Source organism: Neomonachus schauinslandi, chromosome 16 (assembly GCF_002201575.2).
Source record: "Neomonachus schauinslandi chromosome 16, ASM220157v2, whole genome shotgun sequence".
Taxonomy (NCBI): Eukaryota; Metazoa; Chordata; class Mammalia; order Carnivora; family Phocidae; genus Neomonachus; species Neomonachus schauinslandi.
Window position 1 is genome coordinate 41,390,221 of NC_058418.1, and position 25,678 is coordinate 41,415,898.

The 25,678-nt window shown below is 53.8% G+C and overlaps 2 protein-coding genes across 2 annotated transcripts in view; one reads left to right on the forward strand and one right to left on the reverse strand.

Moving 5' to 3' along the window:
* Nucleotides 1–21,577, forward strand: part of PSKH1 (protein serine kinase H1) — a 25,825-nt gene extending 4,248 nt beyond the window's left edge. Inside the window, exons 2-3 of the mRNA XM_021703534.1 lie at nt 7,249–8,275; nt 19,285–21,577. Of these exons, the coding sequence (XP_021559209.1) occupies nt 7,319–8,275; nt 19,285–19,602 (1,275 nt within the window). The 5' untranslated portion in view covers nt 7,249–7,318 and the 3' untranslated portion in view covers nt 19,603–21,577. The remainder of the gene's footprint in view (nt 1–7,248; nt 8,276–19,284) is intronic.
* A 243-nt stretch (nt 21,578–21,820) lies between these two features.
* CTRL (chymotrypsin like) lies at nt 21,821–23,733 on the reverse strand. Its single transcript, XM_021703524.1, is given in 8 exon segments — nt 21,821–21,982; nt 22,071–22,204; nt 22,291–22,309; nt 22,311–22,433; nt 22,604–22,685; nt 22,803–22,882; nt 22,974–23,077; nt 23,673–23,733. Coding segments are annotated over 8 exon segments (756 nt in total). The 5' UTR covers nt 23,725–23,733.
* Nucleotides 23,734–25,678: the final 1,945 nt, after the last annotated feature.

Consider the following 25,678-nt stretch of genomic DNA (forward strand, 5'->3'; position numbering starts at 1 on the left):
CCTTCCTTCCTTCCTTCCTTCCTTCCTTCCTTCCTTCCTTCCTTCCTTCCTTCCTCCCTTCCTTCCTTCCTCTCCCTGTTCCCTTCACATTTACACACCCTAGAGGCAGTCACTGTCAACAGTTTGTCTTTTCCGTTTCCAGGATATTTTTCCCACATATATGTCTGTATCTTTTTTTAAACCCCTCATTGGACATATGCTTCAGATACTATTTTAAACTACTTATTACATCATGGATATGGGTTCTGGCACAAAGCCATTCAATAAAATTGACTGGTATCTTTCTTTGTCAGTATATATGGATTTACCTCATTCATTTCAACAGCTTCAGAGTGCTCCATTATATGAATGGATCTTAATTTATGTAATTATTCCCTTACTGATGAATATTTGGGTAATTCCATTTTTTCATTATTATAAAGAACATTGCCATGAACTTGCTTGTACAAATATATCTTTGCATACTTGTGGAAATGGTTTTATAGAATTATTTCTGAAAATGGAATTGCTAGATGCAGTGTCTGTTTCCTTGCTTCAGAAAGCAGACTCACATAGCTCCCCCTAAGGTTGCTGAGATCCTTGTTCGGGAGTTTTCATCTAAAGAGACAACCCCCTTTTTTTTTTTTTTTTTTAAAGATATTTATTTATTTATTTTTATTTGACAGAGAGAGACACAGCGAGAGAGGGAGCACAAGCAGGGGAGTGGGAGAGGGAGAAGCAGGCTTCCCGCCGAGCAGGGAGCCTGATGTGGGGCTCGATCCCAGGACCCTGAGATCATGACCTGAGCCGAAGGCAGACGCTTAACCGACTGAGCCACCCAGGCGCCCCTGAAGAGACAAACTCTTTTGCCTGGTGTCTCTGCTTGCCTTATGATGGTTAGAAGTGTTGTTTAGCAGTTACTTATTTCTGGGATTACTGGAGATTACTGCCTACTTCATTTTGATAGATAGTCTTTCAAAACAGGGGAGCATGATATAGAGATCTTTGTAGGTAAAAGGTTGCGAAGCTTTTTTGTGGAGAACAGTCTTAGGGGACATTACTGGAGAGGGCAGGGTGCCTATGGGCCTCTGCCTGGGACACAGCCACAGACTCGATTTATGTGGCCAGAAAATTGTTTCAGGAACCATCCTAAGCCCCTGCCCTCTTTCTTCCATGTGGTCAAGTCTGGAAGCTTGTGGACTAACTTGCTTTGGAGTTCAATTAACAGTCTGTACGACAAACAGACCTGAGAGCTCTAGCTTCCTTTGTTATCAAGGACATTTACACGGGCACCGAAAGAGCACGGCTCTGGTTTAGTTACCAATCTGGCCTCTTCTTGCCACTTGAACATTTCTGAGGTTTCTGAGGTTCTGAGACTGTTGCCTTGCAGCAAATAGAAACCCAAGAGCCAGACCACCTTTCATTTATTGTTAACAAACATGAGTGCCCGCTGGGTGCCAGAGAGTTCGAGAAACCTGAGAAGTGGCATCTTTCTTCAAGGGGCTGAGAACTCTCGTGTTCTAAGGCAATCTAGAGTACAGCAGTGAGCAGCGTGACCCCGACTGCACTTGGAATGGAGGTTTCATAATACAGACCCTTCAGAAAAGGTCCTCAGTAAAGGTTTGTTGATTCATCAGCTGAGTGTTAGGAGGAAGGATAGAGGCCTTGATCCGATGAGGCAGAGCTCTGCTGAACTCCAGGCACTTCCGGAGTCTCCCTTGTGATGGAAGGAGCTCTGAATGGAGGACTGGGAGATTTGGGTCCATGCTTGGCTGTCACTATCTAAGGTGGCTGTAGACAAGTTTCTACTTTTCTTGGCCTGTCATTCTGTAGTGAGGACAGCAGTGCTGATGCTTATGCCCACTACCACGCTCTAACATGCCTGCATTCCTCGAGGAGTGCTTGGGATCAGGCTGGGAGTTGAGGGTGTGGAGGCCAACTCCAGAGAGTTCTTCAGTTCTTTCTGCAAGATGTGTTAGGATGGGTGCGGTGAAAGGGAATGGTGCCTTGTGATAGCTGGCATAGTGTGACCTCCTGAGTCTTTTCTCACACCCTGGTCACTGTGCTAGGGGCATACAGAGGAGAGCGGGGTGGGGGGGCAGGAAAATGTTATTCCCAGAAGTTTTCTCAGACTCCTTCCCTGTCCCCGTGTCTGCCTTTTCACCTGACCTCTGAGCAACGGGGATTTAACAGATGTGATTGACATGTGGAGCAGCTGTGGGGCTGGAGCAACCTGGGGGCTGTCGGCTGCTGCCCCTTCCCAGAACTAGGAGCCTCTCTCCTCCACTCTTCCTCTGGAGTTGGGAAGGTGGAGTACCAGCATCAGCTTATCTCGGCAGAGTTTCTAATTGGAACAAATGTGGGAGAAACTGTGTCCCAGGGAGGAAGTAGGCAGGTCAGAGAGGGATGATCCTTGACTCTCTTACTGCTGACTTGAGATCCCTGTGCAGGCTTTGTTTGTTTAAAGTGAGAAGTCAGGCCTTTTCTTTTGTCAACCTTAGTTTTTCTCATCGGGACCAGACTAGATGGGCACATTTAAACAAAAAGACCCAGTGCACATGCCTGGAAATGATTATTTATTTTGTGGATCTAGGGCGATGCCGCCTCACCAGGGAGAAGACATCTGAGTGGCTGTGCTGGGTCACCTGTGCCGTTTGTCTTCTCTCTGGATGGTGGTAGATGTTGCTCACCAGTGCGATCAGGAACCTGCGTTCTGCCTCAGGAATCCTGGCCCAGGAACTGTCATTTTCCTGAGCTGCAGCCCTATACAGGACTGAGAGTCTTGTTTTTCCCCAAAAGAAGAGATGAGTCTGCAGAATTCTAGTTCACAGTTCTAATCTGTAGCCTCTGTGGAAAGGAACCTTGTTTCTTTTTATTTATTTATTTATTTATTTATTTATTTATTTATTTATTTATTTGAGAGAGAGAGAATGAGAGAGAGCACATGAGAGGGGGGAGGGTCAGAGGGAGAAGCAGATTCCCTGCCGAGCAGGGAGCTCGATGTGGGACTCGATCCCGGGACTCCAGGATCATGACCTGAGCCGAAGGCAGTCGCTTAACCAACTGAGCCACCCAGGCGCCCCGGAACCTTGTTTCTAAATGCCTTTTTTAAACACAATTTCCTAAGCTACTGTGTGGGATCTGCTGGGCATTTGGGTGAGAACTGCAGCAAATATGGAAGAGCCTTGTGTTGGTGGAGGAATCATTCCTCATGTGAGGAAAGATACCTTATTCTGCTGAGAGTCATATTGACATACTGATTAAAATCTGAGCCCTTGGGGCGCCTGGGTGGCTCAGTTGGTTGGGCGACTGCCTTCGGCTCGGGTCATGATCCTGGAGTCCCGGGATCGAGTCTCGCATCGGGCTCCCTGCTTGGCGGGGAGTCTGCTTCTCCCTCTCCCACTCCCCGTTTGTGTTCCCTCTCTCGCTGTGTCTTTCTCTGTCAAATAAATAAATAAAATCTTAAAAAAAAAAAAAAATCTGAGCCCTTAATCTGTGGTCTCCGGATTCCTCCTTTTTATCTACTCGAGGTCTTGGGTATGTTTCAGTGATGAGCTTGTTCCTTGAAAGAGTTAGCCACATTGGTCAGTATCACTACCTTAGAATCAGGCCCTCGACTCGCTGGAATCTGGTGGACTCTATGGGTTGTCTGTGACCTCCAAGTTGCCATAGCAAAACCTGCCTGTGTCTCCCTCTGCTGCCTTTGATGGGATCATTTGCTGGCTTCTCCAGTGGCTGGGGGTGGGGGTTTTAGGTGTCGCCCTCTTCGCCCCAAGCACCACCCTTGGTCAGCCATGGAATCTCTGTCACTAACTCTTTTCAATGTCAGATTTGACTTTAATGTCATCTGGATGTTGCACGTGCTCTGCAACACACCCAAAAATGATCTCTTCCCACTTGGCTTCCCGAATCTGTCCCTCCTGCTACACGGCTGACCCTTCTGCCCAGGAGCCCAAGCAAGGGATTAGAGTGCCACCCTCTCTCCTTCCTTTCACTCTTTATGTCTCGCTTTCAGTCCTTGTCTGTTTTCCTGATGACATCTCTCCATTCCACCCTGCTGTCTGGGCCCTTTAAACCTACTTTGACCTTCCTCCAGTTCTGCCTCACACTTCTTTCTAAGTACAGATTGATTGCCTCTTTGTCAACCCTTTGGTAGCTCCAGTCACCTCCCTGGAAGGTCCTCATTCCTCACCCTAACCTGTTCCTGGTGCTTCCAGAACTTCAACCCACCCTGCCCCTAGTCCTGTCTTCATACCACCAGACTGCCTGTTCCCAGGCCCAGGATTTCACCAGGGACCTCTGAATCTTTGAGTGTGTTTTGCTCTCTGCCTGAAACACCATTCCCACCTTTCCTCACCTGACTCATTCTTACTTTAAATTCAGTCTGGGGGTCACCTCCAGGAAGCTTTCCCTAACCCCTGTGTTATTCTACATGTATCTATTGTTTCTCAAGCCTAACACCATTCTATATTCAAATGATCTGTTTTTATGGTTTTTTCTTAATTTACACTGTGACTTTGGTGACCGTGTTTTACTTATGTGTCTGTGTGTGTGTGTTAAAGTATAATTTACATTGGACCATGTCTTATTCATTCCCCTATCCCTAGCACCTAGTAGATATTTTGTGAGATAAACTAAAATATTTATGGAACTCTGCCCCCAGTTCCTGGCACAGCGTTCCTGAAACCCTTGTAATGTCCTAAGTGCTAAGAACACCAGGAGCATGTCTTGTTCTGATATTTGGCCTTTGACCCCAGTTCCTGATACAGTCTCCTGAAACCCTTGCAATTTCTTGGGTGATAGGAGTGTCTTTTGTTCTAATAAGGTGAATCTGATTGGGCTCCCAGGTGACTCCTACATGGGAACTGGTCACCAGAAAGACTCAAGCTGTGATTAGAAGCTTGGAATTTTCAGCCCTGCCTCCCATTCTATTGAGAAGGGATTAGGGTCGAAAATGGAGTTAATGATGGATCATGCCTGTGTGATGAAGTCTCCATAAAATCCCAATAGTAGGGTGTTCGGGGAGCATCTGGGTTGGTGAACACATGGAAGTCCTGGGAGAGTGGGGCACCCAGAGAGGGCATGGGAGCTCCGCGCCCCTTCCCACATGCCTGGCCCACCCTGTGCGTCTCTTCCATCTGGATGTTCACCTATATCTTTTAATAAACTGGTAAATGTAAGTAAGTGTTTCCCTGAGTTCTAGGAGTCTCTCTAGCAAATTAATTGAGCTCAAGGAGGGGGCTTTTGGGACCCCGATCTATGGCCAGTTGGTCAGAAGCACAGGTGATAACCCAGGCTTGTGACCTGTGCTGAAGTGTGTGTGAGGGAGGGAGCAGTCTTAGGGGACTGAGCCCTTAACCTGTGGTATCTGACGAGATCTTTGGGTAGACAGTGTCAGAACTGAGTTAAATTGTAGGACATCGGCTGGCGTTACAGAATTGCTTGATGTGGGGACTCACCACACGTGTGACCAGAGGTGTCAGAAGTGAAGTGTTCTAGAGGCGCCTGGCTGGCTTCAGTCAGTGGAGCATGTGACTCTTGATCTTGGAGTTGTGAGTTTGAGCCCTGTGCTGGGTATAGAGATTACTTTAAAAAAATAAAATCTTTTTTTTTTTTTAAAGATTTTATTTATTTATTTATTTGAGAGAATGAGAGAGAGCACATGAGAGGGGGGAGGGTCAGAGGGAGAAGCAGATTCCCTGCCGAGCAGGGAGCCCGATGTGGTACTCGATCCAGGGACTCCAGGATCATGACCTGAGCCGAAGGCAGTTGCTTAACCAACTGAGCCACCCAGGTGCCCCCAAAAATAAAATCTTTAAAAAAAAAAAAGTGAAGTGCTCTCTGTGAAGGTAAAGGAGAGACATAGAGTGAAGAAATACACAGTATGGAAGAACTTTATCTCCTTACACAGGAAGGAAAAAAGCTGGTTTTTTTCCCTTTACAATGTTTAATAAATGTTTGATCTGAATTGATAATTTTACCCCTAATTCTGTATGTCATAATCAATAGAAAATTCTCAGCTCTCTCCTTTCACCGATGGGCCTCTCAGAAAGACTTAGAGAAGGACAGCCAGGGTAGAAGTGACTTCAGCACTTCACGTTATGAAGGCCACAGCAGCTATAGGGTTTTAATGGTTGGAACATCTCTGGGAAGCAAATGGAAAAGTTCTTGGATCCTTATTCCAAGGAAGCAGAGTACCCTGATCCACAGGCTGAGTCACATCAAGATGAAACTGTTAGTGTCCTTTCGGAGCTCAAGGTCCCCTTTGTCTCTTGAATGCCCAGGCTAGTTTGGTAGCTGCCTATTAGCAGTGTACTAAGGTTTGTGGTCCTAAGTTTACTGGGGTTGATTTAGCCTGACCTGGGATTGTGTGGCATTTAGGCCATCCGTGTGGTGAACTGGGAAGTAGAAGGCCCTGGAACAGGGTGTTGAACTGCCAGATGAAGATGGTGCATGAGCAAAGTAACGGGAACCGTCTAGGAAAGAGTAAGGTTAGGGCAGAGAACAGGGCAGGGATGGTAGTGTTGGCAGCAGGTGTAGGAGGCCTAGAGGGCCAGGAAAGATATCCATGAGGGGCACCTTGGAGAAGCGGCTTTCTGGTGGGTGATCGTGTTGGTGAGCAGGCCTCTAACATTCTACACCGCCGTGTCAGAAAAGATGAGTCAGAGTAATAAGAGGAATGATTTTAACATTTAAAAAAACATTGAACTTCAGCTAGGATAAGGGACCCAGGCAGGGTAGGGAGGAAGGTGGGGGCAGTGACAGCTGAGCCTGGTGCATGTTCCTGCTCCTCACTTGGGGTTGGAGAGCAGCATGATAATCAGATCCAGGGAGATGTAAGTCAAGACCGTGGAGCTCAAGGATGCCTGGGTGGCTCAGTCGGTTAAGCATCTGCCTTGGGCTCAGGTCATGATCCCGGGGTCCTGGGGTCGAGCCCCCGCATCGCATCGCATCAAGGAGCCTGCTTCTCCCTCTGCCTGCAGCTCCCCTTGCTTGTGTACTTGCTCTCTCTCTCTCTCTAACAAATAAATGAATAAAGTCTTAAAAAAACAAAAAAAAGACCAGGGAGCTCAGACCCAGCCTTTCATCTGGACCCTTCATCGAGCACTCAGGGGGCAGCGCCATCCTCCCTTCCAGGGAACCATCTTAGAGTCAGGTCTTCAGGCTACGTTTATTGCGGGGCAAGGGGGAGGGGATGAGGAGAATGGCTGGTATCCTTTCAGAGGTATCCCTGGCCGTGCTGACTTGCCCTTTCTTCTGTGTGCGTAGGTGTAGACGGGGCACTGCCTGCAGAGCAGGTCCTGCCAACCTCGCTAGAGAGGATGCCCCCGTGTCCGTGATGGGCTGTGGGACAAGCAAGGTCCTTCCGGAGCCGCCAAAGGACGTCCAGCTGGATCTCGTCAAGAAGGTGGAGCCCTTCAGTGGCACTAAGAAGGATGTGTACAAGCACTTCATCACAGAGGTGGATAGTGTTGGTGCTCTCAAAGCCGGGTTCCCAGCAGCCAGTCAGGGTGCAAACCCCTGCCCTGGTGCCCCCGTTAGCAGCCACACAGAACCTCCCTCAGAACCACCACGCAGGGCCAGGGTGGCTAAGTACAGGGCTAAGTTTGACCCACGTGTGACGGCCAAGTACGACATCAAAGCCCTCATTGGCCGAGGCAGCTTCAGCCGAGTGGTCCGTGTGGAGCACCGGGCAACCCGACAGCCCTATGCCATCAAGATGATTGAGACCAAGTACCGGGAAGGGCGGGAGGTATGTGAGTCAGAGCTGCGTGTGCTGCGCCGGGTGCGTCACGCCAACATCATCCAGCTGGTGGAGGTGTTTGAGACGCAGGAGCGCGTGTACATGGTGATGGAGCTGGCCACCGGTGGAGAGCTCTTTGACCGCATCATCGCCAAGGGTTCGTTCACTGAACGTGATGCCACGCGGGTGCTGCAGATGGTGCTGGATGGTGTCCGATACCTGCACGCACTGGGCATCACACATCGAGACCTCAAGCCTGAGAATCTGCTCTACTACCACCCCGGCACTGACTCCAAGATCATCATCACTGACTTCGGCCTGGCCAGTGCCCGCAAGAAGGGCGACGACTGCCTGATGAAGACCACTTGCGGCACACCCGAGTACATTGCACCTGAGGTCCTGGTCCGCAAGCCCTACACCAATTCAGTTGACATGTGGGCACTGGGTGTCATTGCCTACATCCTGCTCAGTGGCACCATGCCCTTTGAGGATGACAACCGCACCAGGCTGTACCGGCAAATCCTCAGGGGCAAGTACAGTTACTCGGGGGAGGTGAGTCTGCCCTGCTCCAGGGATGGTGGGAGGCCCCTGGCAGCGCTTGATCAGGGGGATGTGCTCTGAGGGCCATGTTCATGGGGTCAGGCAGGTAATGTAAAAAATGATGAAGTGAGACTAATAGGGTCTCTTAGCTTGGGTTTCCCCAAAAATGTGCCCTGAGACTTGGGAGCAGATGTAATTGGGATAGGAGTCCAGTAAGCACAGGTGAAGGGTAGGAAAGTGAGGCAGAAAGGAGGAAGCCAATAAAGGCCTGTGAAGGAGTGGACTGCCGCTGTGGGCCGCTGGAACTCCCACTGGGGACCCTGTGAATAATCACGTGGAACATGCCTCAGAACTGTACCACTGAGGGACAAGAAGGTGAGTGGGTTTTAATCCACTGACTCCTGTAAGAGTTGAGAATTTCTTTGGGGGGAGGGGCATTAAATCCCTGGCACTTCCGGGCTGTCCTGATGTCAGCCGGTGCTGGAGAAAGTCTTCAGGCAAAGAAGCAGGGAGATGCGGGCACTGGCCCCCGGGGAGCTGTCCGCATGCATGGGGCCCCCACAGCTGCAGGTGAGCTCAGAGGTGAGCTGGAGCACATGGGCCAGGGTGGCCGCAGTAGCTGCTCCACGGGGACTGGGACAAGCTAGGGTGACCATGTCCCGTCGAAAGGATCTGCTGCTGGTCCTCTGCCCAGTTTTGCCACACAGCCCAGAGGATTCTCTGCACCCACACATTCCAGTTCTTTTAAGAGAAGCCAAAAAATTTTATCTTAAGATGTTGGAATTCCATTTGTGCCAACAAATACTTACCTGCAGGCCAGATCCAACCAGCAGGCCATCAGTTTGTGTCTTTGGATCCACTGATTGTCCTGATACCTGAAAAAATCTGTTAGGTTTCAGCACTGCTGGGAGCTGAAGGAAGATGCACAAAAAGAAAGACTTGGTTGGTCCTCAGGCAGGATGCTGAATGGGCGGGGAGATGAGGCTGACCTTACAGCAGGTGCTGTAAGCATAATGGTGGACTTGGGAGGCTGGTGAATAACAGAATGTGTGATGGCTTAACTGGGAGGTAAAGTAAGCTTTGCAGGACAGCAGGATTCTGGTGGGGCAGCGAGGGCCCCTGCCCAAGTGCCCCCTGCAGAATGTGCCCCACAGTGTTCCCCTCAGGCTTGGGCCTGCCTGAACGACCTGCATGGTGGGGAGGAACCAGCCCCCTTCTGAAACCCAGCTTTCCTTCCAGGGATTTTGGACTGGGCCTTCTCTGGCTCCAGCCACCTGGCCCAGAGCAGCATTTCCTGCAGGAGTTATCCCCCAAAGCCTCTTGCCACTTTGTCTTCAGTGCTCAGTGCTTGGGGTCCTGTGCTCCGTCAAACTCCTTATTAGTTTCCAAACGTGGTCGTGAGGTCAGTCAAGGACTTCCTGTGAGGACGGGGGCTGGCATTCCTTAGGGGGATCTCCAGGTCACGTGTTAGAGTGGTATGAGGAAGGGAGGGAAGCCTTCATCGTTAGGCCAGCTCTGTGCTGGCCATAGGCCAAGGAGAAACTGGGACTTTGTCTAGCTCTCCCCTAAAGTTTCTCTTGTCTTCTGTGCTCCAAATGGATTCAACAAAACAAATGCTAACTGGCTGGGAAGCCCAGGCTACGACGGCGTAGTCACAGAGGGCACCCCCCTCACGCTCTGGACCAGCTTTCGTCACAGGTCAGAAGACCCAGCCTCCACCTCCCAGAGGTAGTGTTGTGCCAAGGCTCCGCCTGGCCTGCTGTGTGCTGGGAGCTCTGTGTGGTGCCAGGCTGTTGGGGCCTGGCTGGCAGAGGGAGTAGCGAGCTCAGCTACAGGAGAGAGGGAGGTTTCCCAAGAGATGCTACCAGAGCGAAGACTCTTTCTGAAAGTCGGTGGGTTTGCCCAAGAGTTCCTGATTCTGGCAATTGTGGATCAAGCAGTTTATCTAATTGGAGCTGGCAGTCTTGCTAACTGGCTATTGATTATCTGTGGCTTGGAGAATGACAAACGAATAGGGTGAGGACTGGACTCGGGCTTCCTGCTCCTCCCGTAGCCACTAGACTGGATCCTGAGACTCTGTTTCCTGCTCTGCTGGAAACACAGTCTGAGGCTCCCAGTGTTATGGGGGGCACTGCCCAGCCTCACCCCCCGCCCCATTTATCTGAAGCTGAAAGCATGAGTTCCCAGTTCCAGAGTCAAATTCCTGGCCAGCCCTGTTGGCATCTGTCCCTTACCAAGAGCGTGGCTGACTCCAACAACAGGTTCTACCATCATCTGCAGAGAGCTACGGTCTGGGGGGGATTTGTCTGGGGTATTTCTTGGGTGAGGAGGCCTCATCATTAGATCATGCTCTCTGAGGTGGTGACCGAGCATCTGTCTTTCTGTTCTACTGACTGCTTACTCTACTGCTTACTACTAGTAGAGTAGCCCATAGACTACTCTACTCTACTGCTTACTCATAAATGCACCTGGGGAAGATGCAGAGACATGAAGGCTTGTTCTCCATCCCCCGTGAAGCTTGAGATTGCCTGGGGAGAAAGGACTAGGAGTAGGAAATGGCCACAGAACAAACCCTTGTTGGCAGCACCTGCCAGTGCAGGCCTCACCTCCAGCCACTGGATCTGGGCAGTCTGCGACATGAGCTGTGGGGCTCAGGTCAGGTGGCGGGGCTGGTCTCCCTTCTTAGGGCTGGGCCCTGCCCCCACCCTCAGTCCAGCCATCTGTCCCATCTGTCTTCTACTGGGTGATGGTCATTTGCCCTTCTGAAGGCCATCCAAGTGAGAAGGCCCTGCCAGAAAACCTGTCTGAGAGCATGTCATGTTAAAGGGGGATGCTTTGATCTGACTTCTGCAAATGAAGGACCACCCACTTAGAGCTCAGGAAGGTTTGGAGGTGTGCATTGCTCACCTGACAGTAAGTCTCATGGCAGTTAGTGCCTTTCTAGGGGCACTTTTCCTGCCCCCCGACACGCTCATAGTGGTACCTTATGTATACCAGGCCCCATCCAATGGGCTTGTTTCCCGAGGCCTATGTCTGTGTAGTTCCCTGTCAGGCTCAGTGGTTTCTGTGGACTTGAATAAAGGGCTTTCTACAGGAGGTGGGCCTTAAGAAGGAGGAAGCTCAGAGAAAGGGACATTGCTGACTGTCCTCAGAAGAGGGGCAGTAATGGAGCCCAGGTGGATGAGGCTGGGGCAGGCCTGGCGTTTGCTGTTGGTGTTTGTTGTTCGCTCTGTAGTGCCAGAGGCTCTTTGGAAACAGTACGGTGGGAGCGAGCCCTCTGGGGTCTTGATAGTGGTGGGGGAATGCAGCAGAACGTGTTGTGGGAGACTCACAGGATGAAGACCGACGGGGGAGGGGGGCCGCTGTTGGGGCCGCTGTTGTAGTAATCCGAGTCGGGGGTGGAGGAACCTGGCATCCTGGGGGTGTTTGAGGCAGAGCAGAGATTCCTGAGAGTGGGCTGCACATGTTGTTTAGGGAGAGGTATGGGGACAGAGTCATGCTGCAGCCCTGCAGAAGCTTCAGCTTCCAAGGGCAGAGTGAGAGAGGACTCACGGGAGAGACTGCCCTCTGGTCCGGAGGGTGTGTAGGCTCCTGCCTTGACATCCCTAGGTGGGGCCCAGTGGTGGGGGGAGGTACTCCAAGTACTCCAGCCCCACAATCCTGACTCTAGATGCTCCAGCCCATAGCCCGGCCCCGCTCTCTGCCCCATTTCCTACGCACCACAGGCCTGAGATGTTTGCTCCGTTCACTGCCCATACTAAGCTATTGCTCAGGGTTTTCGCTCTGCTCCCAGTGTCGGCCTTAGAAATTTGGCCGGCTCTGAAAGGTTCAATTCAAAGATGGCTTCCATTAGGAATAGTGGTGATGCGTAGTACCGGACAGAGGGCTAAGGGTTCTATATCCAACATGTTTAATCTCCACAACAGTGCCGCCGGGTGGGTGTAACGCCCCCATTTTACAGATGAGGAAACTGAGGCTCGTGAGGTTAAGTAACTTGTCCATGGTTTCACAGCTAGAGTGTGACAGGCCTTGGGATTTGAATCTAGGCCATCTTGGTGTCAGAATTTTTGCCTCTCCATCCCCACAGTCTGTGTTCCCTGACATACATGCCTTAGCATGTTGCTGGAGTCTTTGCTTCAGCACTTTCTTGGGCTGCTGTCTGTGGACATCTCTCCTCTCAGGCCTGTTAGGTCCTTGAGGACAGCTTGTGTATCAATGCATCTGTTCCCAGTACTTTCTCCTGGCTTCTCCTGAGGGAAGCACCCGTGGTTGTTGGTGCTGCCCTGGGAAAGGATGCGGAAGGGGCTGGCTGGCAGGGAGACGGGTGTGGCCCTGCTGGCTGGGAGTGTTCTCTTCTGGGGGCTGGGCTCCAGGAAGAAGTGGAGAGCCTGCTGGAGAGGTGGTTAGTGGTCTGCTGGCCAGACCTGCTTAGGAGCAGCTTTGGAATCTTGGAAGAGGAGGGAGTGCTGGCAAGGAAAAGGCTGTGACAGATGATTTTGAGAAGAGAAATCCTCATTTTCCCTGGTGACCAGAGGTGCCGGAGTGGAGAGGGCCAAGCCAGAGTCGTGTTGGACGTGATGGGGAGACGCTTGTTGGTCAGATGTGAGGAAGGCCTGTGTGAGTGGGAGAGCAGTCAGAAGACACAAGGAGCCACCTTGAGTGAGGGAGCTTCTTGTCATGAGAGATTCTAGGAGGGCTGGAGCAGCTTTTTCTGAAGGAGTGACACCAAAGGTGAGTCATCATCCGTAAGACCCATACTAGAGGCCTGTCATAGTCCCACTGGCTGGGAGATTCTGTGATTAACTGCCCATGAAATGTGACGTTGTCAGCCTGATGTCATTGCTTTTGTCAAGAGTTCTATTCCCAGAGGCAGGACGGATGAGGAGGCTCTTGTGGGATTGGTGGCAGAGTGGTGCCATCAGCAGCTTTGCTGCCTGTCGCGTTGAACAGCCTTTAATCATTGCTCTCTGCTGGGGCAGTCTCCGAGCTGTGGGCAGGCACGGGCTACTGCAGCGGGAACGGGTGGGCTTGGACACAGGTTCTCACAGTGTCTTGCTCAGGAGAGTGAGTGCTGCCAGGCAAGGGACAGAATCTGGGTGGGAGAGGAAGGCCACCTGCAGGGCCAGTCTGCCACCACCTGGGGGATCGTGTTGGTGGGAGGTGGCTCTCCAGGGGTGGGCCTCTGGGCTGCAGCCTGACCACCCATCCACTTGGCGCCAAGGGTCGAGCGCTCAGGGGCTGGGAATTGGACCCTCTTGTAGTTCTGATAGCCCTGCCGTAGGATGAGTGCCCAGAGCCAGAGTTGACATTTCCTTCCCCACTTAAAGTGACCCTCACACTTGTCATTCTGCCCTGGGATGTTGAAGGTAAAAGAAGGTGCAGAGGATGTACCGTGCCCTGTTGCTCTCTAGGTGAAGGGGGTCAGCACCTGTGAGGGCGTGGCCAGCAGCCTGGTTCATGTGCACTGGTAGGGAGCAGCCAGCTGACTAGGGATCAGACCTTGACTCAGAGCCTTGGGGAGGACTTTCCCAGGGATGTGGGAGAGCTGGAGACTGGACATGGCGTGCAGGCTGCAGATGGAATGCAGGGGAGGCAGGTGGCATGTTTCCAGGCTCGTGCTCGGATTCTGCTGGGTGCCTTGAACTGCCTCACATTCCCCCACCTCTAGTGTGGATGGGGGCTGTGATGGACCATCAGCTCATCACTCTTCTCTTGCTGCCTTCTGCTCCCAGAGTAAGTGGATGGATTCCCGTGTCTGTCTCAAAAGCTGATTGATTCTAAATTGATTCAGAATTCTTTCCTGTGACGTATCCCTAAGCCCTTCCTGCTTGCATCTCTGCCGGTGGCTGTTGGGCATCAGGTGCTGGGTGATGGCACTGGCTTGGTGCCAGGATCCCACGAGGACAAGTAGATGCTCCTATACTTGTCCAGGAGGGATCCCTCTGGAAGGGCCATCCCTACTTCACCAAAGCTCCTAGTACCCAGTAGGTATTCAACAGAGAAGTCTCCGTCCTTCACTGTAGGAGCAGACGATGGCAGGCCAGATCCCTGACTGGTCACTGGGAGGTGGCATGATTTGGTCCACTGGGCATGGGTGGTGGACCCTCACTGGTCACTGAAGGAAGGCAGGGGTGACTTCCTCCTGGTGGGGGCCGGAGGCAGGCTCTGTGTGGAGAAGGGCAGCATCCCTCTCCTGTGCCACCTCTGCTCTGCCACTCAGCTCCCTGGAGCCCTGTTCTCTAGGCTTCCTTCTGCCACTGCTGCCCTGGTTACCCAGTCCCCAGAGCGCAGTACTCTTCTGTGGTGGCAGAAACAGATGCCCATGTCCCCACATGGCCGTACTCAGCCATTCCTACCAAAAAGCCTTGCCCTGACCATCTCCAGCTTCTCATTAACCCAGGGTCGGAGCCTCTTTCATCACTGCTGTCTCCCACCCCCGGCCGCGCCGAGGCCTCTCCAGCAAAGGGCTGGATCATGGGTTGTGTTCACAGCAGTGCCTGGTGTGCTCACCGTGCCCTCCCTCTCCTGCTCTTCTCATTGTCTGTCTCCCCCTGGGTAGCTCTGCCCACTCACACGCCCTGTCACTTCTAGGCTCTCGAGTTCCTGTGGGAGCTGCCATGGCTGTTATCTCTCCCACGGTCTGACCTCATTAAATCCGCTGACGGCCTCCCACACTCCTCCCCTCCTGCCCCCACTGAGGTGGAAACGTACTCGCAGGTGGATGGGATGGTTAAGGGGGACCTGATCTGACCAGTCCCCACCGGCCCTGCCTCCCCAGACTCTCCTTCCTCGGTCAGTTCTCCCATTGCACACGGTCCCCCTTCTTGAGCATGCCTGCCTGGCCTGTCTGTCTGTCTCCCGGTGCAGGTGTGGTGCCCAGACCTGAGCTTTGCTCCAGTGTGGCCTGGCCGGCTTGTTGCAGAAGTCTCCTTCATCTCTTCACTCATCCTGCCATCCCATAGTGACCCAGTAGCTGCCCTGCGCCCAGTCCTGTGTAGCCAGGGTTCAGGGACACAGGTGTCCGTGGGGATGACGTGCTAATTATAGCCACCAGGGCTCCAGACTGCCTCAGAAGTTAGAATGGGAGAAAGTTTTTTGGTTTTTGGGTTTTTTTTTTTTTAAGAGCTAGCTTGGCCTCAGCAGAATCTGTGAGTAGAGATAAAAGAGGCCACTCTGCAGCGGGCTCTGAAATCCAGAGCCACCCAGGGCTGGTCCAAGACAGCGTTGCCAACATCCCCCTGATTCCAAAGCGAGCACATGGCATCCTTCCTGACTCTTGAGTTGTGCCCTGTCTCCCTCCTGTCCCTGTCCTTCACTTTGTGGACTCTGGGCAGGGACAGGTGGGGGCGCAGGAGTTCATTTTATTACTCATCTCAAGTTTCAGAACACAGCTTTACTAACCTTTAAGTTGTCACGCCTTTTCTTGTTTTATTTTTATCTTCCTTCTCTGCCTCTTTTAAAAACTCTATTATCTTCCTTCTTTTTCTCCCCTCAGGCTCTCTCCCCTTAGGTCCTCTTTCTTGCCCTTCGGCCCCTACCCATCCCCTGCCAGGGTGATGGATTCTGTCTGGTCTGAAAGCCCAGGCACCAGGATGGTGAGTGTCTTGACCAGAGGAGGGGTTTGCTGGCTCCACTACCACACGGTGTCCAGCTCTGCTGAATTTTTTAAAACCCTTTGCCTCGTGGGCCACACTAGAGTGTGCTATTCTTATCATACTGACAGTTCTGCTCTCCTGAGTAAACCCCAAGCTCCATTTCCCAGAAGCATGCTCTTTTCTCTGCTTTCATTCAGGCCCACGTAAGTATAGGAAGGAGGCCATTGAGGGTGGGAATGCTGGGTCTGAAAATACATCTTGAGACAAAGCTGAGGGAAGACTGAGTCATGGGAGCAAAGCCCAGGCTACTTTCCTCCCTTCTTTCCCCTAGCAGCTCTTTGGTGGGGCTAACTTCTCTGCCAGAGAACCTTCCCCAGAGTCTTCATGGGCTAGAAAAGAACCCATAGAGGTCAAGAGGTCCAGGCCACTTAAATGTTAAATGCTATGCTTTTGTTCCTTGTGCGCAGCCAAGTGAGGAAGAAAGGTAGGAAACCATCTTCTTAGAATCAAGGACTTTGGCAACTGGAAGACGCTTAGAATCCATTGTATTTGGCTCTTTCATATTAAAAGTGAGGAGACTTGGAATGCCTGGGTGGCTCAGTCAGTTAAGCAGCTGCCTTTGGCCCAGGTCATGATCCCAGGGTCCTGGGATCGAGTTCCACATCAGGCTCCTTGCTCAGCAGGGAGCCTGCTTCTCCCTCTCTCTGTCAAATAAATAAAATCTTTAAAAAAAATAAAAGTGAGGAGGCTTGTCTTCTCTAAGGTTACACAGAGAAGATAGACCTAGAATGCAAGTCTCTGGGCTTGCAGCCTGATGCTTTAATTTGTCACCCAGATGTCAGCCAGAAGAAAAACCGGGCCTTTCTCCTCACTTGAGAATGGCCAGGCCTGCCTGCCAGAGGGAGTCTAGGGCAAGTCCTATGAGCTGGGTTTGCTGCTGGAAAGAAGCAGCTTCCTCCTCTCTCGGCAGCCTAGGCCAGAGAGCTGGCTCCATCCTTTGTTCCCTTAGCCCCTGGGCTCAAGGCAAGACTTCTGGTAGAGACTCGGGCAGTATTCCGCAGAATGCTTCCTCATTCTGTCCGGAATGAGGAAGGTGAAGTTGGTAAGGAAGTGCTCTGGGAGAGTTCCCAACCCTCTTTCGGCTTCTTCTCTGCTGTTATAACATCCAGAGTAGGTACCCTAGGGGGCGCCTGGCCAGCTCAGTCAGTAGAACACAAAACTCTTGATCTCAGTGTCATGAGTTCAAGCCCCATGTTGGGCCCCACATTGGGCCTAGAGCTTAGTTTAAAAAAAAAAAAAAAGGTACCCTAACTACAAGGGGTTAAGGATTCCGGGGGCTACAGCCTAGGGAAAATGAGAGCCAGCTTGATGGTCAGGAAGTGATGTCCCTCCTCCCACGCTGTATGTCAGCCTCAGTACCGGAGCCCCGGGCTGTGCAGGCCTGCAGGGAAACTTGGACCAGGCTGTGTATGGAGCCCTCTGCCCCTCTGTGCCCCCTCACTGCTCTCAGCAAGGTATTCATGGCTTCCCTGGCTGCGTGTCCCGAGGCCCTGACTGCCCTCCTCCTGAGGACCGTTATCTCCCCAGGAGTCACTGGGAGCAGGCCCACTGGTGACGAGGACCCTGTCAGGTGGCTGTTAAGGAGTGTGGTCTGACATTTTCTACCAGTTCAGTTTAGTGGAAGTTGAGATTTGCCTTCCGAAAAGCAGGTTAGGGTAGCATCCGCAAGTAGCCCCACCCCTTCTTCAGAACTCCAGAAGAGTGTTCTCCTTGGTGCCCCCTCCACCCCCTGTATATAAGTGGGGAAGGGCATTGGGGAAGAATTGGAGGTCAGGGAAGCTGAACTGGGGCGGGGGGGCATCTGGGTGGCTTAGTCAGTTGAGCGTCTGCCTTCAGCTCAGGTTATGATCCCAGGATCCTGGGATCGAGCCCCGCATCGGGCTCCCTGCTCAGGGGAGAGCCTGCCTCTTTCTCTGCCTCTGCTGCTCCTCCTGCTTATGCTTGGTCTGCCTCTGTCAAATAAATGAATAAATCTTAAAAAAAAAAAAAAAAAAGCTGAACTGGGGGTAGCAGTAGTCAGTGTGAAATGTATCTGCTGAAGGGGTGTGCAGCTGCCCCGAATGTGGGCTCTGAGATACTCCTGAATCCCTCTGGAGAGTGAGTTCAGGGGTCCCCCAAGGAGAAGGGAACCTTTAGGTGGAACAGGCAGACCTCATTTGGCAGGAAGGAGGGTGATGGTGCCCGTGACATCCCAGCCAAACCTTCTACAGCAGGCTCAACAAAGGTCCTAGCCGCCCCCCCTTTGGGAATATCCGAGCACGTGCCACAGGGCCCCCAGAAGACAGGGACTCAGAACGGCACTGTGTCTGCCCTCCTCCAGCAGAGGGGCTCGAGGGCCTCTGTATGCCTGGCACCGGGCACGGGGGCTCATCCAGCTTAGCATGGTCTAATGGGAACGAACAATCAACTTGCAATCACTGGAATAATTGCTTAGCTCTGGGGGCTAAGAGAAAGCCTGAGTAAGTGTCCTTTACCCTGAGAACCTAAGGACTCCGCCAGGTGAATGTCTGTACAAGCTGTCCAGACTGAGGCCTGGGACAGACAGCTGCTTGGCGTGTGCTGAGATGCAGCAGCCACGGGGGCGTGCAGCAGAGCAGGCTTGGTGCAGTGTCCCCCTGAGGACAGAAGGTACCAAAAGGAGGCTGGTGCAGAGCACTGCCAGCCCCGCTCCCCCCCCCCCCCCCGCCCCGTGTGGTTCCAAGAGGTCATGAAGACTGGAAGGAAGGTCACCTGGTCCTGCCTGTTCCCCAAGAGTTCCCCTGCCCTCTCAGCAGATAGAGAAATCTAGTTGCCTTGAATTATTTCCTTTTCTCCCCATGGCCGAGAGGCGGAGGCTGATGTGGGCAATGCATTCGTCGTCCATCTCCACTTTGTCAGTTGGACGGAGGATGGGTCCTCTCTTTAAAGACTAGGAAGTTCCCTGCTACGTAGCCTGGTATGGCCATCCTGGGTTGGGACCTTAAGTCTGGCTCAGGATATGGTAGAAAGTTTGGGTCATCCTCTTTACATCCCCCTGAGTTATAGTGATCCTGGGGTAGCTGGCGGGTCTTGATAAGGGCCACCTTCTGGAGCCAGGCTTTGAGTCCAGGGCACTTAGGAGTTTGCTGCTTGGGGAGGGGAGCAGGTCCTTCTCCTATTTGTCGTGTGGACTCCTTACTCAGAACAGCCGCTGCTTGGTGGCGTGGGCCGGTGTTGGGTGGGAGGGGGAGGCCCAGAACGCTGCACTTGGGAGGAGCCGGGCAGGGCCTTTCTCCAGGGGGAGAGTGCGGGAATGCTGGACGGTTCTCAGTGCCGTGCTGGTGGTATCGTCAGGATGGGGAGAGCATGGTGAGTGCTCTTGCTCTAATGCTTGTCCTTGGCCTCTAGCCCTGGCCCAGTGTGTCCAATCTGGCCAAGGACTTCATTGACCGCCTGCTGACAGTGGACCCCGGCGCCCGCATGACCGCGCTGCAGGCCCTGAGGCACCCATGGGTGGTGAGCATGGCAGCCTCTTCATCCATGAAGAATCTGCACCGCTCCATCTCCCAGAACCTCCTCAAACGTGCTTCCTCACGCTGCCAGAGCACCAAATCAGCCCAGTCCACGCGTTCCAGCCGCTCTACACGCTCCAACAAGTCGCGCCGCGTGCGGGAGCGGGAACTGCGGGAGCTCAACCTGCGCTACCAGCAGCAGTACAATGGCTGAGCCGCGGGGCTGCGGTGCGGACGGGCCGCGGTCCCAGCTGGGCCACGCGTTGCCGGGCCCCTGGGGCCCCATGCCCTCTCTGGAGATGGGCCTGTATGGCCAGTGGCAGGTGAATGGCCCCCGCCCCTTCCCTGTCCCTTCAGCAGCCCCCATCCTCATCCTGGGCCTGAGCCTGGTGTGAGAGTGGAGGGAGCCTAGGGGTCTGTGAGCGCTCTGAACTGGGAGCCTGGCCTGGCACCAGTGCTCTTTTTGGTGGGCAACTGCTCTGCTAGAAGTTGGGGAAGGGGTAGGACATGGCCTTCAGGCTCCCTCACCCCTTGGCTCTTCCCCAAGACCAGAGGCATGTAGTGCCGGGCAGAGGGTGTCCTGTGGTCCCAGGACTCTTTGGGACCGTTACTTCTGAAACCCTCTTCACTGAACCTTCTCTGGCCCCCCATATTCCATTGCATCCTGATCTGTGCCCCAGTGAGAGGCCCAGGGAGGCACAAAGCTTGTGCCTCAGCTGGACTCTCAGCCCCTGGCTAAGTCCAGACAGTCCCCCACCTCCCACGCAAGATCTGCCTTCCTTCATGGTGCCTCCAGGGACCCCTCCTGGCCCCAGGACTGGCTAGAACCTCTGATGGTAGGGCCATGGCATGGTCCTTGGCCCTTCTGGACTATGTGGCCATGTTGGTAGCAGGCTTGTTCCAGGCTCCAGCCTCTCTCTGCCAGTGAGAGACCTCCTGCCCACCAGCCCACTGCTCTCAGTGCCTTCTTTGCAGAGCCCGCTATATACACTTCCCCCCCCACCTTGGATGCCCATTCTATTCCCTGGGTGCCTCCTTCCCAACTGTGGGGGATTAAAGGGAGCCCCACTGCTGCTACCTGGGGAATGGGGGCACCAGGGCCAAGGCAGGGGCCACGGGCTTCCCAGGGAGCGCCCCATCAAGATTCCAGTGTCAGCCCTGGTTCCACCCTTGGTACCGCGCATTGCCCCTTCCCTTCAGGCTCTGCTGTTCCCTCCTCGAAACTGCATGAGGGCGCCATCTAGTGTCTGACATGAGTATGGGCAGCCTAGGACTGACCACTGCGCTCATCCTTCATCCTCTAGAGAAAGTGGGAAGGAGCTGCTGTAGTGAGGAAAGGTCCCCAGGCTGCTCAGCACTCCCCTTCTGCTGAGCTGCTGCGCAGCTCCAGTTGGAACTTAGCCGTACTGTGTGACCTGCCACTGAACCCTGAGTGCCTGGGGCCCTGGCCTTCTCACAGCTGGCCTTGCCTGGTCCAGCCTGGCCCTGCTTTCTTTCACAGCATTACCCTTCCAGCTTGGGCTCTGCTGCATCTCAGGCTGGAGGGAGCCCCTGCAGGAGGTGGGTGGAATTGGGTGGCTGCTTTCCCAGAGGCCTGAGCCAGACCATCCCGATGTCAGTCATGGTGCCTCCCCTGCACCCCCCACCCCAAACCAGGCTGGAACCCAAGTCCCCTTCCTCCACAGCTGCTTTCAGTGGGTAGGAAGGAGCTGGGGCCCAGCTTTAGCCTTAGCTAGACTGCAGGGCCTCTGCCAGGGAGGGATTGGCCCTCACTGTTGCTCCCAGTGGGTAGCCTTGGGCCAGGCTCTCCTCTTTCTGCATGTGCCACCTCCAGTGAGAAACAAAGCCAAAGAGACCACTCTGGGCCAAGCCAGTTGTGCCTTATACATCTCCTCCCATCTCCAGTGCTCCTGGCACAAGGCAGCAGAGAGCCCAAGTCCTGTGGCCTCAGAATTCCCCCCATTTCCCCAAGTGCCTCGGGGGCCTGAAGCCCTGGGGATTTATTTCCTCTCTTGTCCAAGGTAGGTCTGGTCCTGAGGGTAAGATAGAGGGCATTTGGAGATTGGGCCATTATGCCATGGACCATGGCTGGAGAATGTGCAGTTATTTATTTTGTGTACCCCGGTTGTAAATGTATCCTCTGTATTCAATAAACAGGCTGCCCTCCCCAGGGAAGGCTCCCCAGCCATTCTGACTCCTTGCTGTGGACCAGGGGGTTACCTAGGAAGAGGAGAGATGGGGGGCCTGGCCTTGGCATGGCTACTCTAGGAAGATCTGACTCAACATCTGCCATGCCAGAAGTCAGAGTCCCAAGTGGGGAGGGGGACTCCCGAGAGTCTCTCCCTTCCCTTGAAAGGACAGACAAGAATACACAAGAGGACAGAGCATGGGGTCTTTATTGGATTGAGGTGGGGAGAGGGCCTGTGGTAGGCTTAGTTGTAGGCTGTGACCTGGTTGATCTAGGTGCTGAACTTACTAACCCGAGTGTATATGGCAGGCTGGCGCACGTTGCAGTGGCTGGTACCCCACGAGACGATGCCAGTAAGCACCCATGTGTTCCCTTTCTGGCAGACGAGAGGGCCTCCGGAGTCTCCCTGAGGGAGGGAGAGGAGAGTAGTCAGCGTGGGGATGAGGGGGTGCCACAGGGCGGTGCAGAGGACAGGACAGGGGGCTGATGCTCACCTGGCACGAAGAGGCCCCTGCGCCGCCCCCACAGATCATGGAGTTGGTGATGCGTGAGCCCCAGTACTGCCTGCACTGATTCACGGTGACCAGGGGCAGAGCCACCTGCTGTAAGCGCACTGGGGTCGTATTGCCTAGGGGCCAGAAGGGGATGGTTGGGCCCTGGCTGACGGCTTCCCACCCTGGCCCCCTCACCCAGATCTTTGGCCTGAGTTCCTACCCATGCCGCTGAGGCGTCCCCCAGCCTGGGGAAGCCAGGCAGACTGGTGAGACACGTTTTGTGTACCGGGCAGGGGAGGCAAGCTTCAGTAGTGTCAGGTCATTGTTTAGGGTGGTGGGGTTCCAGAAAGGGTGCGTGATGGCCTGTGGAACCAGGAAGGGGCCAGGTAGGATGGTGGTGGGCATAGGCCCCCCAGGGTTGATGGTTGCTGAGGGGGCTAGCCTAGGGCATGCCCTGAATTCCTCATCCCCAGAGTCCCCCGCCCCCGGCCCCGTCCACTCTTCCTTTCCATGTCTGTAGCCTAGATACTCACCTTTGAGATGGACAGGACCTGCAAAGGCTCAGCATTGGATGATCGGTCGTACTCGCCCAGGACAACAACGTGGCGGCCAGGGCTGCAGTGAGAGTGGGGTTGGGCAGCTGCAGGGAGGGCAGAGTGACAAGAGAGGGGCATCCGGGGGAAGGAGGTGGGGAGAGGTGGGCTCGGGGGCAGGTAGAGTGGGAGTACTCACCTGACATTGCAGTGGGCAGCAGTGACCACCCAAAACTGGCTGATGACGGAACCCCCGCAGAAGTGGAAGCCGCTTCTGTCCTGGGGTCAGGGGTCAGAAGTAGGGGTGGGCTCAGGCTGCACCTAGGCATGAAGCACCTGGTACCCTGCCCCACCCCTGGGGTGCATGTACCTGCAGGGACACCTGCCAGGGCCAGGAGCCCGACACTGCATTCTCTCCGTTGACAATCCTCTGGCTGAAGCTCAGTACCAGCTTGATAGCAGGAATGCCGCAGCCTGGCCATTGGGATGGTGAGGACCTACTTCCCACACCCCCACAACCCCACCCACCTCTCCCCACCTCCTCCTGGGTCCAAATTGAGAGGGCTCGTCACTACCCCTTCTCACCCTGAGAATCTCTAGGTATCTTGGTTACCTCTGTCCCCAAATTCTGTCCGTTCTCTAACATCTCTCTCCACCCTTACTTCCCATTGTTCCCCAACTTCACCCCCACCCTCCAACTCAGGCCATTTTTTTCCCTGACCCCTGGGATAGTCTCCTCCCTGGCTTCGCCACCTGCTCCAGCCTCAACAGCGAGAGGCTTCTCCCTAAACTACACGTCCAACCTTCACTTCTCAGCTTCCTAAACCCTCCCTGGCTCCTAGCTCTGGCCTGATCTCCTGTCCCATTTGTGAGACCAGTCCCTGCCCACCTCTTGCTCCGACCCTCCCGCAACCCTGGCACATCCTTTTTCCTTTACCCACTCTGTTCACCTGGTTCCCTTCCAGCCAGTCCAACTCTTTCCCCGAGCCCCTGGGCAGGAAGCCTGGGCTGGTTTTAGGAGCCGGGTTGCTTTAGGGCTGGTCATCAGGGCTAGTCCAGGCCCACTCACCCCAGGAGGAGCCGAGGAGGACCAAGTTAAGGGTCAGACTGAGCAGCAGCATTGTGGCAGGCATGAGGTTGAGAGCTGGACCTGCTTTTATGGTTCTCCTCGTCCTTGGGCAAAAGTCCTAGGCCTGAGGCCAAGCCAGCTGTGTGGGCTCAGCCCCCTCCCATGCTCTGGTCAGGAGGAGGGTCTCTAGGCCAAGGTCCTGGACCCAGGCCTAGACTTTATCAGATAGAGCCCAGATGTGGGGCTCTCACCTCCACCCCCCAGAGCCTGGTCTCTGATTGGCTCTCTGAACCACCTCACATCCCAGGTGTTGAGTGCTGAGTAGCAAGGACTTAAATGGTTAAGTTAGGTCTGTGTGGACTACCTGGTGGCTGGGATCAGGGAAGTTTCTCAGGGCTGTCAGGGGCACCAGACAGAGAGGCGTGCTCAGCACCCAGGGGTGTTCCTGATGGGTGGAGGGAATGTCCAGCTGTGCTGTGGAGGGCCACGGCCATGCGGCCAGGACAGGGGTTCTGGCAGGTCACAAATCTAACAGCATCTCAGTGATTTCTCACCAACTTGGAACAGGAGTCAGTTTGCCCAAAGAGATGGTGACTCTCCCACAGCACACTGGGTGCGTTTGGACCCAAACCGTCATCTGGTTCTGAAGCCCACACTCTTATTGATGAGATGACACCTGGGAGAGGCCTGGTACACAGTAGGGTAAGGTGTGAGCCCTTGGTGACTGGCTGACCCTGGATGGAAGTTACAGGTGCAAGGGTGACAGCCATCAAATCTCTGACAGCCTCCAGGCCTTGGGGCTCCCATGGGCAAGCTCTTGGTGTCCACAGCCCATCTGAGGAAGAGAAGACAGCCCTGTGTGCAAACCTGCAATGGGTAAGTTGACTGGGCTCCTAGAGGTGTGGGGGGTGCCAACTGACTCCAAACTTCAGTCAAAAAAAAATAAGATGTGCTAATGGTTGAACAGAGGGATGGAAATGTGATCAAGCAAACATAACAACAGTAACTGTAAAGTCGATTGTGGGTATAGAGGTGTTCAATGCAATTCTTTCAGCTTCTATGTTTAAAAATCTTCATAATAAAATACTGGGGGGAAAAACACAATCAGGAGCCCAGGGAAGTCCAGCTCAGAGTAGACCCTCCCCAGGGGTTGGGCAGACTCTTAACAGTTCCGAAGCTCCAGTGGAGTCAGCCGTTCTGAGGGCAGGATGCTCCTGCCAGCACATGGCACCTAGGCTGGCCTCAGTGGGTGCTCAGCAAAGGTTTGCTGGATAAATGTGTCATGTCATCTCTCTCTGCATGAGCCCTATGACGCCTGTCAGCCCAGCAAACTTGGGAGGTCATTCCCCCCCTCCCTTCACAGCTCAGCACGTGCAGACAGAAGCCCTGTTTGGTGTTAGCACCTCAGGGTGTGCCTGGTCAGGTGAGCGGTTGCGCAAAGGTATTTCAGGGCTGAGGAGTGTTCTGTGAGAACTTGCCCTTAGAGTCAGGGAGCAGCTCCTCTATCAGCATTGAGGGCTAACTCTGTGGGGTCCATGGGGGCCTCCTTGACAGAGGTGTGGGCTTTGCCATGGGACACTGATGAGCCAGGTAAAGGCTGTAGGTGGGGCAGTGTGTGGGGCCTTCTGGGTTTTACAACAGTCCCCAGTGGACTAGAGGGCAAGAGCAAGGCACTGGAGTGGTAGGGGGACCTCTATGGTGTAGAGAGTCAGGAGGGGGCTTTCCACCTTGAGCTGCAATGCTTGCCAGGGCTGGGGTTCTGGAGGAGTAGATGCCTAAGGCGATGGGTAAAGGGCACCTCTTAGGCCAGGCCCTGGAGCCATGCAGGGAGTGGCCCTGCAGGTGTACATTAGCCACAGAGTCCTGATGGCTGCTTGTCCCCCCTTCCACCCAGGAACAACACAGCCATCTGTTTAGGTGTTTTGGTTTTTTTGTTTTTTAAAGATTTTATTCATTTATTTGACAGAGACAGACACAGCGAGAGAGGGGAAAAGCAGGGGGAGTGG